Source organism: Zophobas morio, unplaced genomic scaffold (assembly GCF_036711695.1).
Source record: "Zophobas morio isolate AGI-343-1 ecotype UQ-CSIRO unplaced genomic scaffold, CSIRO_AGI_Zmor_V1 ptg000029l, whole genome shotgun sequence".
Taxonomy (NCBI): domain Eukaryota; kingdom Metazoa; phylum Arthropoda; class Insecta; order Coleoptera; family Tenebrionidae; genus Zophobas; species Zophobas morio.
This window is the reverse complement of record NW_026972134.1, coordinates 3,969,050-3,990,222: the sequence shown is the minus strand read 5'-3', so window position 1 is coordinate 3,990,222 and position 21,173 is coordinate 3,969,050. Positions and strand designations below refer to the sequence as shown.

The 21,173-nt window shown below is 33.6% G+C and overlaps 1 protein-coding gene across 1 annotated transcript; it reads left to right on the top strand.

Moving 5' to 3' along the window:
- The first annotated feature begins 1,802 nt into the window (after nt 1-1,802).
- On the top strand, nt 1,803-20,196 carry LOC135137272 (homeobox protein Nkx-2.2a-like). The gene is made up of 4 exons (XM_064066892.1): nt 1,803-1,993; nt 9,213-9,415; nt 15,684-16,083; nt 19,271-20,196. The coding sequence occupies exons 1-4, from the start codon at nt 1,896-1,898 to the stop codon at nt 19,497-19,499; spliced, it is 930 nt and encodes a 309-aa protein (XP_063922962.1). The 5' UTR covers nt 1,803-1,895; the 3' UTR covers nt 19,500-20,196.
- Nucleotides 20,197-21,173: the final 977 nt, after the last annotated feature.

Below are 21,173 nucleotides of genomic sequence, written 5' to 3'. Positions count from 1 at the left end.
TTTCAGATTGCTATTACCTAGTGCTGAAGGACATTTTATCTATTTTATTCCGTACGGCGAAGGGGTTGCGAGGTGTTATTTATACCGGATGTTTTAACTTTACAGGGGCTACCACAAATCGAAAATCGTAAAATCAAATTTTATCATTTTTTTTAAAGAGCTAAATTTGTCGGAGTATACTTATAACCTTTGACCAATTTTTTATTGACCAAATTAAGATCCTCATTTTCTAGAAAATATAAGAAAACCCACGTCTTTATTTAATTATGATTAAATAAGAGTAATAATAATCATATTCAAAACATTTTGTTCCATTGTGGCTTAATTAATAATTTTAGTCCTTTATTTTGAGAAGACATTTCATTCAAATTAAACAAATTTCTACGTGACATTCTTTCGATATATAAACATAAACAATCGAAGTTAAATATGTACATTGGTAATATGTAATACACTCTTTTCCGTTGGTTATTTGCTTTGAATATATTTCTTATTGTCCGTACGTCTGCGGACGGCACCTTCTTGGAATTTGCACTCTGGCGGCGCAGAGGGTTCGAGGTGTCATTTACACCACTGGTTTTTAATATGTAAGGTTATCAGAAAACAAAAATTTTATTACAAAATTAATAAAGTAATAATTATTTTACACTTTTTCAAAGGCCAAATACGTAATACTAATACAATTATTCTTGCCGTTGACGCTCCAACAAAAGCTTTTGTAATATTAGTACTAACTTACTAATCCGGTGAACGCATACCCCATGCCGCTGCAATTTACATAACCTTTCTCAGGTTCTGCGAAGATCCGCAATTTATATTTTGCCGTTACTGAAACTAATCGATCGAGAAAATAGGTTACTTCGCAGTTTCCTTGTTGTTCACTCCAACAAGACCAAGTTTTAAAAGTGAAACATATTAAACTATGCTTAATTTCCGCATTATCACGTTTGAACCATTACAATTTTTTCAACAGATTTGGCTTAAAATAAAATACAATCCTGTAGCTGTCGAAAAATTCTCTCTTTATAATCACTTTGCTTTTACTATACGAACTGATTCTGGATCAGAAGGAACTTTGAGCAGTGGAGATATCTTCACTAATCCCTAGTTGAAATTCTATAAATAAATAAATTTTGTAAACCTTTTTTTTTAATAGGTTTATTTACACGACGAATACGATACTCATTTTCTTATATGGATTCTAAATGTAAGCACTTTTTTTCATTTTTGGTTTTCTGATATATTTTTATTCAGTCAACACGTCTTTCTGTATACACTTTCTTTGCTATTACGACTTGAAACACGATGCTGTCTTGTTTCAGCTATTTCAAGCGATTGTGAAAGGGGACTTACATGTTTACTAGGCTTACATGTTTCGCTAAGGTTAAAGTAATAGTTACAAATATAGAAAGTAGGATAACTTGATACCTATCAGATAAGATCAAATAAGTTTTCCAAGACTTACTTCTAACCAATTTTTGAAATTATTATGAATGCAAGTTGAAAGATTAACTAAGAAAACCAATATTTATGTAAGTATAAGTGTAAAAATAAGAGTCACAAAATCATTAAAATCAAAAACATAACGTCGTGTCTTTCAAAGGGTTAAAATGCTCCAAAAACGTTCGTTCCCAACATATTTTCCCCACACTTGTCAAAAGCGATATTACCATATACCTATGTACGATCTATATTAGTCCTTATCATATTTGTTCGCGACTATGTGTATATAAAAATCGTCCACCTGGCATCAGATCGACGAGTTATCGATAAGGGAAGCTTATCAAAACGATTGGAGTCAATATGCAGACAGTTTAGTTGAAGTAGTGAAGTAGTGCACTTCTATGAAGAGTCAATTCTTCAGTTCAACAAAGTGTAATCATTGACAAACGACAATGTCTACTGGTGGATACGAAGAATGCGCCACTTACGATAACTCCTGGCACATCATACCGCCGGATTATGTCCACATGGAGGACGAATACCGATACACGTGAGTATCTACTTCTCCCTTATTTTAAAATTTTTACTCAGCATTGAAGAGAACAAACACAGAAAAATGTTTACGAGCATTTATCCCTCTTCTCGCACTTTCCAATCCCTCTTTATTCCGTCGTTCGAATATGAATGAACCGGAATTTACTACGTCTTCGGAGGTGGTCTTTGGCTTTGGCGACTCGCAGTCTACGTTGTGAGAAATCTACCTGCTGGTTATTCTTGAACACAGGTGTCCTCGTTGGACGTTTTATTTAGACCATTAAGGTTCTGTCGGCTTTGAACGCTTCAAGGATCCGCCGGCTCTAAAGCGTTTAAATATTATTTTTTACCTTAATAAATCCTGTTATTCGTGACGAAGGGTTCTTCCGGAGATTGTGCTTTTAGGGTGAGGTAGTGCTTTTGGATAGAATGTAATTGTAGGGGAGCTGGGATTATGGAAAAAGTCGTTAGCGTATTGTTTGTGCTCGCTGGTATGGAGTAGTAAGAATACGGTACTTTTAAGAAATTTCAAATTGTCAGATTTTGGGATAAAACAGGAATTGTGAACGTATTTTTTTTTTTACGTTTTCAAAAACTGTCGAAACATACAGAAAAATTAGTAACTTTTCAAAAAACCTTAATAATAATTAAAAAATATAATTTGCCTTTTGAAATATTGCTAAAGATTTATGGTAGTACTTCTGTATCACACACGTACTGTTTGAAAACTACCAGATAACATAACTGATTGGCTACCAGAATTCAAAACGGTGATTAGGTACCTTTTTTAACAATTTAGATAAAGATGCTTGGAAATACGGTACTCATATTGTGATAAAAATCAAAATCAAATGACTTTACTGCTAATATCAGATTACATAGAAAGGATTAAATATACCTTAGGGTCAAGTATAATAAGTAGTTTGCACATAAAGTATGATTATATATAGTCTCATAATTATTACGACGTGTTGACATTTTGAAAAAGGTTAAAATCATTTGGGAGGAACTGATACAGAACCTCTTTTTTCTAGCAATCTAATTTATCCCGTTTTATGACTAAACATGATCATAAATGATTCAGTAATTTGAACACATCATGCCTTTTGTGTGAAAATTGTCAATAAATATATTTAAAAATTCAAAAAAAATTAAAGTTTAAGTCTTACTCTGACGCTTTGACAACATGATAGCATATAAATGAACAAAGTTTAGACGCGTATTTTTAATACTATTTAGTTGTAGTGCCAAATCTTTGCAAGAGAGAAAATTAGTAGGTACTTGAACAAAAACAAAAAGTACGATGCAATTAAAATAAAACGTTTAATATAAGCTGAGTTCAAAATGTCATGGAAAAATTGGTATTTCCACACAGTTCATATTTAATAAATATGAATCGGCAAATTGATAATTGAGATGTTTGTCAAAATACAGTCCAATAAGTGCTAAATAGTTGTGATAACATATCTTATGTCGTCTACAATATCGTCAGATAGGTAATGAAAAATTAAAATATAAAGGTAGAGATTTCGTCTATTAGCTATTATTTATTATATACCTACAGCACTTCATTTTATGATGCTGATAAAAAAACTCAATAGTTTCAGTAGTGTACCAAATCTAAAATATGTATATAGGTAATAAGACTTAGAACTAGAATTTATCAAAGTCGTTATTTTAGTTTTAAACAAGGGAGAATGCACAATTTTTTAATAATTTTGAATATCTTATCTAATTATGTGTAACATCAATTACTGATCAGAAATCTAATGCCTCTTTTGGTAGCTAATTGGTGCAATCCTTAATATAATTGTATTAATAATAACGTTTTACTGCTTTACATTTGTTTTATTGATACTGTAAAAAAACAGAAACCTACGCAAGAAGCTATACTGCGTGCTGCAGATCTGAAGTGACATATCAAATGTACAATAATAAATTACAATATTTTTAATGTATATGATTCAAAACATTATTTTTTCGCTGCTATAATTAATTAAATTGTCCATAATTTCGAAGTTAGTGATTTCTAGTTTTAAGGATCTTTTGAATTATGATATTTATAAATTCACTAGAAACCGCAGCTGATATTGCTGTACACTAGAAGCGTAACAACTGGAGATAGTACCGCAATCCTTATAAGGGGACAAACGTATTTGAAGATCATCCACCACAGTGGGAGTCCTTAGGTACACTTCAAATTTATGACCGCTTAAAAACTACCCGAGTTTTGCAGATATTTTTTTTTTTTGAGGGAAAAATGAGTCCTACTGTATAAGATTAAAAATATTATTAGTTTTTATTCCGTTATTCCATATAATATTGATTTTGGAAATTCAAAATTTGTAACATCATATTACATAATCTGAATTTTATTTTATCTGTTTCATATACAGGTGTTCCAATAGTTGTTTTATGTAGGTAAGAAGTCGATAAGGGCCTCTTCCACCAAAGCGGTTTTAAGAATTTATAAAAATGTTAAAACTTAGCGTAGTTGTATTAATTAAAAACGGTTGTTGAAAAGCAAGTAAAATGTTTTCTGCAAAATTACACGATTTTTAAATAAAAGCATGGTTGTCTTGCGAACTCTTACTCTTACATTTTTCAGTAGCGCGCATTTTAATCTTTTACGTCCACCATTTGGGTACTTTGTACCTATATAGAATTTAAATGTGTCAATTAATTTTCATGAGGTTTACAATTTTGTGTATCAAATTTTACATCGAAATAACTACTTAGAATTTGATTTTTGCTACTGTAGATTTAAAATAGTTTTAAGAAAAAAAATTTCATTAAAAGAATATAGAAATGACAATTCTGAGATTCTTTCAGATTTCAAAATTAAAATGATAACACTTCGAGTGTTGCTTTTAACTTTTAAGTTATTTCAAAATTTCTCTTAAAGCATTTTTAAGGATAATGTTTTATCTACGATTAACGTTATACAGATGTAATTGATTGAAGATGCTGAAACAGAAAAGGAAACATTAGTGATTATACTAATCAAACGACGCCGAGTTTACATCGATTTTAGTGAGAGGATATTATAACGATATTTCAATGTATAAGACATTGTATTAGAGTCACACTTTGTAATACCTACTCTATACTATAACTTATCAATCTAAGTTCCAAAACACAGAAGATCCGTATTCAATTATCGTTGTGATAACACCTTTGTCAGTATTTAGTAAAGTTTTTGAATAGGTATATATTTATTTTCATATTTTATCACAAACCATTTTAAAAATTTCTATTCTTGGGAGCACACCCATAAAGACGCTATGATTATGAATATAATTAAGATAGGTATAGGTATGGAATGGACTAGCAATGATGAAAATCGAGATAACTGGTTTATAACATCGACATCAACATTCAGATCAATATTTTCGGTATATTTTTACCCCAGCAGCTCAAAAAAGTGAAACATATTTTTCCGTAATTCCTGTTCGTTCAATTAAGGAACAAATACGTCAAAAACAACCCTCCATCTAAAATTGAAAACGTTCCAAAGCACACCAGCCCGACACCGTCATCACAACCCCGGAAACATTCCAGCGGCAATTAATCGCCCCATCAAAACACAACATTAACTCCCCCGCATGACCTAATTCTCTTCATGTATACAAGCCCGTCTCCCAGCAACCCGTCCCATTATCAACCCATCGCAATTACCACCATACAAATCCACCATCTCCATTACCGTCGCCCTCCGAAGGGTCAAAGGTCTCCAGTTCTCGTCCGCCTCGCACAAAGGCGCCCAAGAACGGTGTCCTCCTCGAAGACCGGCACTCGAGCAAATCCCCGAGCCCCGGAACCCCCAGTTTGCGAGCCCGCCGCCCCATTGGCCCTCTCGGGCCCCGCCCCCGTGCACTCGGCCGCGATTGGTCGGCGTGAGAGCCGTCGAGAGGCCTGAAGAGCCCATCGAGTGAAGGGCGCCTCTTCAGCACTCTTCAGTGGCTCTCCAGAAGCTCTCGACAACTCGCGTGCCGGTCCACTTGAGCCGATAACAGTGCGGTGCTAGTGACAGTGGGAAAGGTGGCCGAGGAGGACAAGCCTCGGAACGACGACGCCATGCCGCCGGCGTCGGTCGCCGCCACCGCCGCCGCCTCCACATCGGCCTCGGCGGCGGCGGCGCTTCTCGCCTGGCCGCCGCTGCTCCTACACCCGTGGGCCCCGGCGCTGTTGCCGGGGGCCTGGTGCTCGTCCGCCATCAGGTCGGCCTTGCCAGGGTTAGTTCACGATTCTTGTATGTAGGAATTACCTTCCGTGGAAAGGAAGTAGCTTTTGTGGTGGTGATGACATAAAAATCAGTTTCTTCTGGACGTAATTTTTTGCTTAAATTTTCTTCGGTAACAAAAATATCAGGGTGTACCATAATTGACTGTATTTTTTTAAAGACACTATACAATGTTTTCAACTGTAGCTTTTTTTGAATGTTAAAGTGCTAAGCTCTGTAAAAATATCAAAGGAAGTTTGTTCGTGCCTTGTTGGTCTTAACCCTTAACAACAGTTTAAAGCAATTGTGTGAATCTGACGTTAACAGAAGTTAAAATGGCCCAAATTAATCATTAAATACTAATCGTTAAATAAGATTGAACAGCGTTATAAAAAATAAATCAGGATATACCTAGATAAGTACATGTCATATTTTCTTCCATATACAGTGATTTTCATTTCTAAGCTATACTGAATAACAACAAAAAGCCGGCCATGCTGAAATATTTCGCAAAATTGCTTTAAAAATTATATTAATAATAATTTTACAACTACGATTTTTATTGTATTGAAACAACCATTCATTGGTGACATAGGATGTACAAATTAGCTAAAAAAGAGACAAATCATTATATAGTTAAAATATAATTTTTAAATTGCTTTTGCGAAATATTTCAGGGTGGTCGGTTTTTTTCCCATCAGTGTATTTACAAAAAACATGTTAAAAACACCACACGCTAAAAAAATACTGTTAAAATATTCTTATTCTTTAATAATTTAATATTTAAAATTTTATCAATGAAAGTTTTAAAAAGCAGAGTGTTTACTTGTTTTCAAAATTAACATAGATTTTAAAAAAGCCTCTGTCAGAGATTTTGAATCTCTCAATATTATTACATAACGGTATAAAAAATCCAAACTTTGCTGTGATTGTTTCCGCAACCGTGCATAAATTATGACAATTTTTCTGAAAAAAAAAAAAATTAGTCCAAAGTTCTTTCGACAGAATTTCCCTCATACCTGAAGTACAAGGAAAACATACCCAGCATTGTCGAGTTGAGTTTGTTCTTCTTTACACAATTTTCTGATGCCCTCATCAACATTTTTGCAAGAACCTGAATTGGCGCAGTGTCATACTAAAAATAACAGTATTGTATTTCCAAAATTTTCCGTAAAAAAGAAGTGAGCCTTATTCAGATAGATTTTGAGGTGACGTCACAAATTTTTTAGGGGGGATGAGCAAATACATTACAAATTTACCACGCTTATAATATAATATAACTTGAAAACATCTCCAAGATTTCAAAGCATTCGGTTTTGCAGTTCTTGATTAAATCAATAAAATAAATTCACGCATTCATTTTTTTTTTGAGTCACACAGTATAAGCAAATCCAAAAAATATGATTGGAATCATAAATCATAAGTACAGATTCATCATATTTTGGACATATTAGGTAGGATTTATTCGGCAAAATTTTGAGCTGACGTCATCTTTTTTTTTGGAGGGGAGAAGTAAATAAGTATATTTTGATTAAAAATTTGTCATGCTTTTCATAATTTTAAAACATCTGCAATATTTCAAAGCATTCGGTTTTGCAGATTCCAAATTAAATTGCAAAATGTGGTTTTATAATTTTGATTTTTTTTCCAAAAATATGGCCGTTTCGGGTAAAAATTCACGGAATCATAAACTACATGTATAGGAGTACATTATTTTATACAAATTAAAAACCCATTTACTATGTACAATTTCGAAGTGACGTCATACTTTACAGTTATGGTATTTTCCGTTAACAAATGGGTAATTCTACCTACATTCAGCAAGTTATTTTATACATACACTAATTTTGAAGTAAATATCCTGATTTTTTTCGTGTTAATTGCGCATTTCTCTACCCGTTGTGTTATCTTTCTTGGAAGGAATGTCATTTTGTTTGTACCACATTTCCGTTGTGAAAAATCTGCAAAAATTTGGTTCAAGGTCGCATTTGTACTTTTTGTACTGTGTTGAAAAATCAATTGTTTCTTTCAAGAGGTGGTAATGATGCGTCTACATTGTATAGGACTTATCAATGATGTTTTATTGTTTGTAGATAATACACAACATGACTATTTAATACACTTAAAAATGTTTTATCCATTTATCAGTAATTATGGAAATATAATAGATATGTGATAATAATTAATACATATGTGCTTAAAGATTTTTCGTGATTGCATAAATCAGTTTAGTCATTTTCAGTACTTAAAATGTTACAAATTAATAAATGACAAAATGACGAGGGTAATCTAATAAAATTTGGTAAATGAAATGTGTAAAGAATTAAGTACTTCCTATAGTTTAGAGTTATCTTCTTAATAAATAAGTTCAGTTAATTCATTCTTATTTTACAATATTAATTCGTTGATTTCAGTAAAATTTAAAAAAAACATAAGTTGAAACCAAGTTTACGTGACGTCATGTTGATAAATTTCTAATGTAGTTGATCAAGTCTACACTCTAAGCATGGGCTACATATGAATAAATTATTATTATTATTATTATTATTCCGCTGAAGTAACAGTACTTCTAACTCGAAAATTATTTCCCTCATTAAAATTCAGTGCCCCTCTTCTCAGTAACTTCTCACAAAAGTAAGCATTCCAACACCCGCACAAAGCCCAGTCCTCAAAGCCTTCACTTCTGAATAAAAAACCCTCTCGACAATACCCACTTGAAATATGCCCTGGTGAAACCGGAAACAAGCAATTTAAATTTTCGTGGATATTTGGCAGTTCGGATTTGTTGTTTAACTAAGCGTGACTTGGCGAGGGTGGTCAGGTCCGACATTCCGCTTTTATTGCCCTTTTTGGCACAGGTGACAATTGAAACCAGATCCGAGGGATTCATCCGAAGTCACGTTTCGGCCCTACAGGTGTCTTCAGGTGAAAGATGCCGCCCTGGGAAAATGCACGAAACAGCGTTTATTTCCCGATAATGGCTCTAAATTTTATGATCGGTCGTTTGTTGCAGGTTGTTGGACAGTATGAAGATGACGGGGCCGATGGGAAACCCAAGGCAGCCGGCCGGGTTTGCCATCAGCGATATTTTGGAGTTGGACAGGAACAGCAACGTCGGGATGGATCAGCCGCCGGATGCGCCCTTGTACAATCATCCCGCACACGACATTGGGGGCTACGTCCCCATTTCCAGGCACTGGACGACGCCGCCGGAAGGTAAGAAACTGCTTTCAGTTCGTTTGTTGGGGTCTATTTACTGTGAATCGCAAAATATTGCGGAAATGTGTCAAGTAAATCGGGAATACAGAAGCTAAAAGTATGGCAATTTAGAGTTTTTCTAGACATCTTAGTTTGACGGGTTAATGATACATTTACAAAAAGTTTTTAAAGGTTAAAATTTTAATAAAATAAAATTAGTTCAATGTTTCTGTATGGAAACTAATAGAAAGTAACCAGTTACAAAACGTACTAATAATTTCTCATTTTTCTTTACACAAAATCAAGAAACTCCCAGAACGTGATGGAAGATATAACACGAAACAGTTTTGAAGTCCAATAAAATACAGTTTTCTACCGTTATAGACAAACAAAAATGTTTCTTCGGTCGTTAGACTATGATTTCAAGTTTAAATATGGCTTCATGTATATCATTTATTTAGAGTCTATGGTATAACATCTTACTATTCTTTTAAAAGACCTCATAAAGCTGTAGCCCACTCTATATGTTTATCTTGAAATTTTTAATATATCTTATAAGTATTTTAATAACCATTAAAAACGTCTCTTAAATTTAATAAATTGGTCCAAGCTATTTCGACAGAATTTCCCTCTCCCCTGAAGTACAATAAAACATCCAGCTTTTTCGAAAAATTATAATTTTTTTTTCGACTTATTGATTGATTTTTTGAGCCGCCCTGTATAGGCAATTCTCAAAAATATCAATGCGCTACATACATAGATCATAAATATTTGTATCATACTCATCATAGTTAGCTTGTTTTAAATAGGATTTATTTGGCAAAATTTTGAGATGAATTTTCAATTTTTTGGGAAGATAAACAGATATATTTTGATTCCAAATTTACCATGCTTATGATAACTTTGAAGCGTCTGCAAGATTTTAAAGCGTTTGTTTTTGCAGTTCGAGATTTAATCAATACAATAATCTGATCCATTAATTAATTTTTTGAGTCATCCTGTATATGTAATTCTAAAAAAAATGAATGCAATGATAAATCCCAAGTATAAACTCATCATATTTCCGTAGAATTTATTCTGCCAAATTTTGAGATAACATCATAAATTTTTTGGAAGGGATAAGCAAATATATTTTTATTAAAATTTAGCAGGCTTACGATTTCAAAGCATTCGGTTTTATAGATTGAAAATTAAATTGCAAAATGTTAAATAATTTTGAGTTTTTCCAAACATTTTGATATGTCGGCTGAAAACTCAACGCGGATTCATTAATTACACGTGTGGGACTAAGTTATTTTGCAGAATTTAAGATCCATTTACTACGTACAATTTTGAGGTGACGTCATGACATTCTTGGTGGGGATGATTAGGCAACATTTGCTTTGTACCTTTGTACACTAACAAACTCATTGTACCTTTTTGAAAAAAGATTTCATTTGATAAATGAATGTTCTACAAATTTCACTACGTGTAATATATTTGGCTAATTTTTCAGTAATTTTAATTTTTGGATCACGTGTTTACAGCAGAATCATTATATTAAGATAACGAGGCACCAATAAGTTTTCAGATTAAATTATGTAAATAATTTTACTTTCTTTAGTTTTTTTTTACTTTCTTACTAAGCTTATATTTGTTTTCCGACTTATGAATAATGGGTTACCTAAAAGGGCGAAATCTGCGAACGACTATTGCATGGCGGCAAATAGTTTATTTTAAATTCGCTGTTCCAACGTTAAATCATTTGAATCGTGTTTTTCCATTTTAATTTTAACGTCGTCGATTTGTTGATATTAATACTGTATGGTTGATCAATTTAATCAAAGCAATGAAAAATATGTCCACAACCCACCCTAATCTGGAAACATTTTTATCGCTCGTTGCTAAAAATACAGGAATTAAATTTTTTTGAAGACATATAGGATGTCAAGAGTTCGTTAATGAACAGCTGAACTGTAGAAATTCTACAATAAAACAATTTTTTTATTCGAATTTGAACATCTTCTCAGCCGTTTTCTTAACATCTTCTGAGGTTAAGAAAACCTAATTTACGGGGCATGTGTGAAATGCGGGGCAAATAATCCGTTAATTTTCCTGAGCCCATGTTGTAAATGTTTATAAGATCATGTAAATTGTGGCTGAACTTGACTTTACCTTAATTTTAGAGTAAAATGAAATGAACTAAAGTTTAACTCCTTTACTGTTGTATATATAGTATAGTGTCCGTAGGTACGTTAATGCTAATATTATTTAATCTCAATTTTTTTAAAGTTCTGATGAAGTCGCAAATAAATTAATTTGAATAACAAACGAGGAATTTTTATCCACCCGACCCATAAAAAAAAATTGAGATTACGTTACACACATGGATAATACCAATGAAATTATAAGTTAATACCTATTATTGCAAAACTATGGCAATAGTCATACTATAAAAATAATAGTAATAGTTAAACCATATACAGAAACGAGTGCTCTTCTATATATGGTTTAACTGCAGAAAATGCGTGGCCCTTAGAGTACGAAAAAGTAGGTCTTTCGTTTCCGTTTGTCTATTTCTATGTCTGTCTGTCTGCCTGTTGTCTGTCCAGATTTTTAGTAATGAGACAATCTCAGAAACTACTGAACCAATTGTTGACAAATTGTATATGTGTATATGAATATCGTGTAGATGGTAAAACCCTAACCAAAATTTCTCTAATCACCCCCACCAACGATAGGATGACGTCATCCCCAAAATTTGCAATAGTAAATGAAATTTAAATTTAATAAAATTACTTACAGACACCTGCACTTGTTTATGAGTCCGTGTTCAGTCTCTACCCTAGATATCCAGGTTCGTGGAAAAAAATCAAAATTGAATAGTAACATTTTACAATTTGATTTTGAAACTGCAAAACCGAATGCTCTTTAATATTACAAACGTTTTAAGATAATTAAATACATGGCAAATCGTTAATCAAAATTTATTCGTTTGTGTCCTCCGTCAGAAATGATGACGTCATTTTACAGTTTTGCCGAGTAAATATTATTAACTTTTATAAAATAACAGACTTGTGATTTATGAATCCGTGTTGAGTGTTTACCCTTGATATATAAACGTTTGTGAAACAAATAAAACTTGTATAACAAGATTGTATACAATTTAGCTTTGGAAGTGGAAAACCGAATGGTTTGGAATTTCGCAAAAACAATTTAACTCCTCTCCTACATTCCCCCAAATTTCTGACGCCATCACCAAATTTTCTCCGATACATCCCATCTGAAATATGCAAAATATTTTGAGTCCACTGTTTTTTACTTTATAAAAGGTATCACAAAAGAAATCGCAACGTTATATTTGGTTTGAAAGGTTCCAAAGCAAATTTTTTAAATAAGTATTCGGTTTGAAAACTAAATTTCTTAAAATCCTAAAAATTCCCATATTGGAATTGACGATTCTGCAAAAATAGTAAGAATTTTCGAATACATGAAGCTTAAAATAACTTCTAGAGGTTGAATTCTACAAAAATGTTTTTAGTAAATTTTCGGACGTGGTTGAAAAATGATGAAAAAGTTATTGAAAAATTAGCTTTTGTAAAAATGTCCTAAAAATTCATACAAAATTTTGAGATATTTGATCTCGACGTCCTGATTTGAAAGAAAGCGTGTTTATAGTTCCGGACAAAAATTTCCGAAATATTCGGTTTGAACCTTAAATTTTTTAAAAAACCTAAAATTTCCCACATTTCAGTTGGCAATTCTGGAAAAGTGGTAGAATTTTTCGACGAAATGAAGCCGAAAATAACTTTCAGAGAACGAAATCTACAAGAAATAAATATCTAGCTGATTTTCGAATGTGGTTGCAAAATGACGATCCGACAAACTATGGTTTTCGTTTTATCATCTACATAATGTCTATAAAACGTATCTAAAATTTCACAAATGTTAAGTCAGTAATTTCACAGTAATAAAAGCGTCAGAAGGTCACAGAGAACAGACAGACGAAACGGGAGAACTACTTTTTCATATTTTAAGATTTGCGAAATGTCGAAAAATGCTCCTGAAATGAAATGAAATTTAAAACAAAAATACAAGTGAATATGTTGCAGTACAATAATAAATTTGGGAAAAAGTGCTAATCGATAGAAAAAAAATGTCGTGCAAAGAAAAGTGACGGTTAAATTTCTTGGAATTAACTACAACTTTTTGGAATTTTACACCGCAGAAGCGGGATTTGTTGGACTGTATTTCAGGGTCGAGTAAAGTTCTGTCGAAATAACTTTAAACCACATTAGTATAAGTAAGTGTTTGATGCACTAAAATACAGGGTGTTGTAGTGACTTACTCTGCCCTCATCTAAGATAACCTTATTTTTCTAAATCTCCTGATTGGGTTTTCTCTCTCTCTATTTTGATCTTTGATATCTGAAGGATAGTCGCCTTCGCACCTTTATTGGCTGGTGATATCTTCGTTAGAGACTTTTTGTTAGCTGTTTAATTCTACTTTTCAGTAATTTCGGAGAAGGTTTTTTCAGGTTGATATTGAGTAGGTGGGTACTAACTCTTCTTGTTTCTGGGAACAATCACTTTGTTTCGTATATTTCATAGCTTCTCACTAGTATTTTCGTTGACAGTACTTAATCAACATGGTGACATCAAATTGACGTTATCATAGCGAGTGCTAAATTGCAATATTACTTACACAGGTAAAGATAAGCGATGCATCTACCGAAATGACTAATCGAAACACTGAGACTCTTTGCACTAAATCTTTATTAGCGCATCCTAGGAAGTGAATTAAGGAATTTATAAATCAATATGGCATAACTGATAACCTAGAACAAGATAAGCTTCGTTCGCGTTTTCACATTTAACGACACTTTTAATTCTCCCCTTTTTTATTTCTATTCCAAAATTATGATTAGCCTATCCCAACCGCACCCCTCTCGCCTCTCAGGGCGTGCATCTCCATTGTCACCCAAACTTACCAAAAAGAATGGTACATTTACTCCACCCATGGCTGCAGATTCGCCATAACAGTAGACATCGCTGGGGTGACTGTCACAAGGGTCATTTAAATTGGTTTATGTAAAGGTGTTTAACATTGATACATCACCGAGTCCCCTTCTTTTGGCAATTACACAACGTTCAAAGGAGAGTTAGTGGAACTAAATGGATTGCAGAGGGGCCGGCCTGAAAACGTTCCCCACGTACTACTGTTGGGTCGGGTAATGAAACCGAGTCACGCCTTCCGACAACAAGAACAGCTGCTGAAATCTGCAGCTGCTGCGGTTGTCTACCTGTTTTGGTTTAATTACGTGAAAGGGTTGTAATTAGGAGGATGTGTAAAGTTGCTTAAAACCACGCAGATTAGGAAGGTTATTAAATGTGCTTAAGTGTTATCTGTGGTAGTGATAGGTATTATATACTTATCTGTTATCAAATAGTGTTTTTGAAAGTTTACATAATGAAGTAATGTGGTTGTAGTAAAAGATTGATAGCAGATGTTGACGCCTAGGTTTTTTAATTTGTAAATTGATAATTTCCAGGAAAGATTATAGCATGTAGACCAAATAGGTACAATTTATATACAACCTTTTTAAGTAATTCGATTATTACTAAATATTATATAACTTTGATGTTTATAGATCTGGTAGAAAATTTAAAAACTTAACATTTTTCTTTTACCTATGAAAGATTTTGATTTATTGAAAGCAATTGATGTTGGTAAATATTTTGTAAACTAATAGTGTCTTATCTATAAATAAATTTCAGTGTATACTTATTTCGTTTAGGATGTACCTCATAAAATTCTATGATAATATTGAGCTCCTGACGATGGGGTGGAGATGCGGTAAATTCTATCGTTGGCTGACGCAGTTACAATGTCTCTTGAAAATACCTAGTTGGTAATCCAGGATCAGCCTCTTCTAAAATGGGATCTATATAATATTTTGAGGTACATCCTAAACGAAACGAGAATAAGTAACTACGACATGAGTCAGAAAAACTTTTCGTAACTTCTGGAGTGCACCAGGGTTTTGTCCAACTGCCTATACTCTGGTAGTAGTAGTTCTAAATTTTAAATTAATCCTTTCAGGGATCTATTCCGTTGACCTTTCTAATAATAATATTAATAAAATAAAATGCCGTACTAAAACTCTAATTTCTTACTCGAACTCAATCTGTTAAAAATTTAGGAAGAAACAAAGTATATTTTGATGGAATTTTAGGGTTAGCTTTGCTCAGAAAATACGCAGACAAAATTTCGACACCACCTTGTAACGAAATTATATTCTTTCCAGCTCTTCACCACCCCCATCAGCACATCCAGCCCCACCCCGCCCAACTGAGCCCCGACAGTACCAGCCCCGCCATCTCGGACCGGTCCAGCGTCGATCCCACCGGCTCCTTAGACAACCTCCCGTCCCAGAACGGTACCACCACTTCGGCGACCAGCGACCGGGATCCCGACGAGGACAACTCTGAAGACTGCAAAGACCCGCACCTCGTCGAGCAGCACGAGCAGCAGTCCGGCAGCCATAAGAAGCGCAAGCGACGAGTGCTCTTCTCCAAGGCGCAGACCTACGAGCTGGAGAGGCGGTTCCGCCAGCAGCGGTACCTCTCGGCTCCGGAGAGGGAGCACCTGGCCTCGATCATCAGGCTGACGCCCACGCAAGTCAAGATTTGGTTCCAAAATCACAGGTTCGTGTTTGCTGATTTCGATCGTGTTTTGTGGTTTCGGAGATAAGATAAGGAGACGGAGTAGGTACTAAGTGCGGTATTGTTCGGGGATTGGCAATGTTTGATTTGGGTTATTTTTTGTAGAGAGTGATGAAATGTGGTGATACGGGCTAGATTTGGGACCGGCTGTTTGTTTACGTTATAGGCTTAAAAATGATCAGTCGGACGAAATTGTGTACTAATGTTAATTATCGTCAAACGAAAAAAAAAACTTTTTGTTCTGTCACTGTTATTTAAGTGTCATTTCAAGACCACTTTCAAGGAAATAAAAAATGTCTGACATCTTTTAGTAAACATCACGAATCTTTGAAGGTCTATTTCTAAAATTATTATTTGTTATAGAGTATTTAGATATACATATAAGAACACAGCAACAGTCTTCTTTAAAAATATAGGTATATTATACTTTATAACAGTTTAACGGAAGTTTTTCGTCTTAATTATAAAAATGACAAAAAGAAGTTTTTTGTCGTTTTTATCTCGCTTAAAAGCTGACAAACATAGTTGCAATATTCAGTAGCAACTTCTACATTCTGAAATCTATTATTTATTTACTAATTTGGAATTTCGTAAATTACAAAAATGTGGCTGATTATTCAGATAACAGTGGGTACTTGTAGAGATATGCAGAAAGTAGTAATAATGTATACACTTTTTACTTCCTGAGCGTAAGCCTGAAAAACCGACTGCTTTGAAATCTTACAGATGTTTTAAATTTATCGTAAGCTTGGCATATTTTTAATTAATATATATATATTTGTTTATCCCCCCAAAAAATTGATGACGTCATTTAAAAATTTTGTCAAAATAAATAAATCCTATCGAAAATGTATTTAAAATATGATGCGTCAATTGTTGTGACAAAAACTCATTTGAAACATACGCGTAGCAATCTTCTTTACATTTACCTTAACACTACATAGATATCTTCATTTTAACATATAAAAGTTCGCAAAATCAAATTTAAATTTTTTTGAAGAACTTGGAAATGTTTTATTGTACGAGTACTTCAGGAGCAAGGAAATTTTTGTCGCAGTAACGTACGACCAAATTCTTGTTGTGTTTCAGCGTTTTATTGTTTTATTATGAATTTTACATATAAATATTCTTAGTCCATAAGAACACTAGACTGATATATAAATTATTATCACTGGAGATATTACAAAATCAAAAAATGACCTTAAAACTTGTTTGTATGAATCTAAAACCTGGATACTGATTGCGTCACTTTCAGACTAAATTGCATTTCAATAAAATAAATACAGTTGATAAAAGCTGTTATTTATGTTGAAACTTTTGGCAATAACGTAACAAATTTCCACTTCCTGCTATTAACTTCCAGTTTTACGTATACAAAGTGGGGGGAAAATAGTATGTTCCAAGGTTTTATTGCAGTTTTATCAGAGCTTCGAACACAGGTATATCGCAATTGGAAAGCTAATAATGATTATGATGATAACGCTAAGAGTAAGTTTTTATAGAAATAAATAAACAGTTAAGTATAACATTGAAAAATCAATAATCAACTAAAGCTCAGTAAATACTCTCAAGATGACAGTCTAGGATGTACCACTCGATTATTAAGTAGATCAAGATAATGAAATACACCTGAGAAAAAATGGGTCTAGGGTTATTTTTACAGAATTCCCTCGCTCCTGAAGTGCAGTAGAACAAATCTAGTCTTTTTGAAAAATTATAAGATCTGAAATATGTCTGTAAACGTAATTCTAAGAATTATGAGTGCATTGATAAACCACAAGACAGAGTTTTAATATTTTGCATATTTCAGAAGCTATTTATAATCAAAATTTTGAGATGACGTCATCACTTTTTTGGGAGGGGATAAATGATAATTTTTGAATGGCGATTTACGATGATTACGACAACCTTAAAAAGTTTGCAGGATTTCAGAGCATTCGATTTTGCAGTTTCAAAGTTAAATTGCAAAATGCTGATGATATTTTTGATTTTTTTTCTAAAAATCTGTGTGTCTAGGATTAAAACTCTTCACAGATTCATACATCACAAGTGAACAAGTACTTTATTTTATAAAATTAAAATATATATGTATATATTATTGTAAATTTTGGAGATGGCGTCATCCATTGGTGATGGGGATGATTAGCCAATTTTTTAGCCTTTTACCATCTACATGATATTCTTAATATAGGTACATACAAAATTGGTAACAGTCAGTTTAGTAGTTTCGGAGATTAGTTCTAATAAAAAGCGACACAGACGCCAGACAGACAAAGGGAAACGGGAGACCACTTTTGTCGTACTCTAGGGCTCATGAAACGTCGAGAAAACATGAAAATGAGGTCGATTTTATACTTCCTTAGCTTACACCCAGTAAGTAAAAAACTACCGCAACACGCTTTTAATAAGGCAGATTTTTAAATTAAGTCAGGTTGCTGGGGACAGTAATTTTAGATTTACCATGCGTAATGTGAAACGACTGTAACATATGATGAACTTTTTTGAGATCATCCTAAAAATTGTCGTCATCAATTTTTTGAAAGGGATAACTATTAAACTGTCACTTCCATTAAAAAAAAAAAAACGTGGAAATTTGTAATATCTTCAAATAATTTTGTATATTTCTTTTATTATATTGGCTAACAGTTTTCACTAATCTATACCTTCAGTAGAGTCAGAACACTCGATATCTTTAGCTTATTTTTTAATGGGTGCGACTATGTTTTTTTACATTGTTAGTTTTTTTTTTTTTTAATAATACTGTTGTAGAACTACAAGACTATTGCATACTTTTATAACAACTGTAGTCTGTCTGTAAATAGTAAGCTAATATCGTTAGCGTCAAGGTACAACCAAGAGTACTTGCTAGTCTTGTGACAAATCAGAGTTGATTGTTTCATAAATGTTAGGTGCCTTCTCATGGTGATCTTTAATTACAGATAAGATTGTCATCAAATGCGGGAAAGGATTAAGTTTTTACATTTTATTATTAGGACTAATTCTGTGTATATTTAATGCTCTGCTGTGATATAAACAGAAAATACTATAAGACAAATTTTTAAAACGTGAAAAAGCCCTTAAAAGTAGTTCCTAAACTTTTCTCCGTCGTCTCTATCTTCTACATTTCGTCCAGCCAAGTGACTTATTTCAAACTTTTTCCTTGTTTCAGATACAAGACGAAACGTGCCCAGCACGAAAAGGGCATGCACGACCAACAAAACAACCCCCTGCCTTCGCCCCGCCGTGTCGCCGTCCCCGTCCTCGTAAGGGACGGCAAGCCTTGCCTCAGTGGTGGCCCCAAGCACGCCGATCCTGGATCGCTGCAGGTCCCCGGGGCGCCAATGATGATGGGCGCCCACGGGCCCCTCATGTACGGCCAGCCTCGTGTGTGGTGGTGATCTCGTTCCTGTAGCCAAATTCCGTTAAAATCCGAAAAACCAAAAATTTGAAAAAATTCAGTGTTGCTAAGCAATGAAATCAGTGCGAACGTTCATACACAGATAAGATACTTAATTATCAACCGTTGTGATCTAGTAAATCGAATGAGGACACGTTGGAATATGATCCGATTGTATTTTTGTCAAGGTTGATGGCGCGACTTGCGTCGTTCCTAAAGTCCGTTTATTCAGCTTGGTCGGCTGCGAGAACGTTTTTTCAAAATTTCGAAAATCCTGTTTGACAGTTGTTTACCGGTGAGGTATGTTTTACACGGTTCAGTCTTAGAAATCCGTGATTGTTAATAATTTTGTAATGTATTTAAAGGCAAAAGCGTTAGAAATCGATAAAAATTCAAATTACAATCGAATTGTTGAATTTTTGTCAGCCGACAAGGCTAAATAGATGGACTTGAAGCAAAGCAGGGCTGAGTTCGCAATGGTTTATGTTCGTCGTTGTATTTAAAACATTGTAAATTGTATATGTGTAAATAGACTTGTAGACTTGTGTACAGTAGGTTAGAATGGTTGAATTCAGTGGCCGATGTCATAGTCTAATTCTAGTCTGCATTCTGTTTGTGGACGTTAAGTACTTAAGCTGATTTTCAACTGTACAAATTAATTTATTAAATCCAATAAAAGACATTCCACCATTGAATAAGTGTTTTCAGTTCCCCTATTCGATTTTACTGCTTTTTGATCACTCGATTCAGAAGTGAAAATCTTAAGCAGCCACAAATTTTGTTAGTGACTTAGATAAAATCTTGAGAGTTTCAATCCTCTAAAAAGTGTCATCCAGATTTCATGAATTCGTGTTAATCACACTCGGTCGCGTGATTTCCTACTTCGCTGCTGATGTTCAGAAGAAAATGTTCGTTCATTAAATGATCGAAATTTGTGAAGTAAGCATTTGAGATTTTAATTTCGAGATCGATCCATATCAGATAAATAAAATACAATTTAAAATTATTGAACTATAAAATTTCGTTATACGTTTAAGTAGCGTTGGGTGATTAAAATTTTCATAATGTTAAAATTTTAGGATAAAGTCTATATGTATTGTTCGGTCAAAGATCCATCAACACCAGACTTATTATTCCCTGAAATACACCTCGTAACGCAAATTTTGTTATCACTTATCAACGTTTAAAATTTTGTATCGGAATGTTAACTTTTGAAATAAGAAAGTAAATTTATTTTATTAAAAAAAAGTCTTTTCATAACGGTTAGGTATACGAAATTGTATTCGTTATCAACGTGTTAATAAAAAACTAGCTCACATGGGTGTATTTGTATTGTATTCCCAGCTTAAAGTAGTTTTTATGACAAGATAATGAACATTATCACCTCATTATTACCCCATGCGGGGGTTCGACCATACTGTCCGCAAACCGGTGTTGTCGGTGATCTGTACAGGTCCGGCATTGGCCGAATGCGTTGCACCGCTTTGAAATTACTATACTTAGTGGAAAAGTTTTCTAATATGAATAAAAAGAAAAGAAAATCAATGTTTTAATTGATACACAAGTTTTTAAAATTTGAACAATTTTTGATATATATAGGTACAGAATTAGACGACGGACAACATGAGTTGAATAACAAAATACGGCCCTGCAAGAAACCGACCACTTTCTTATT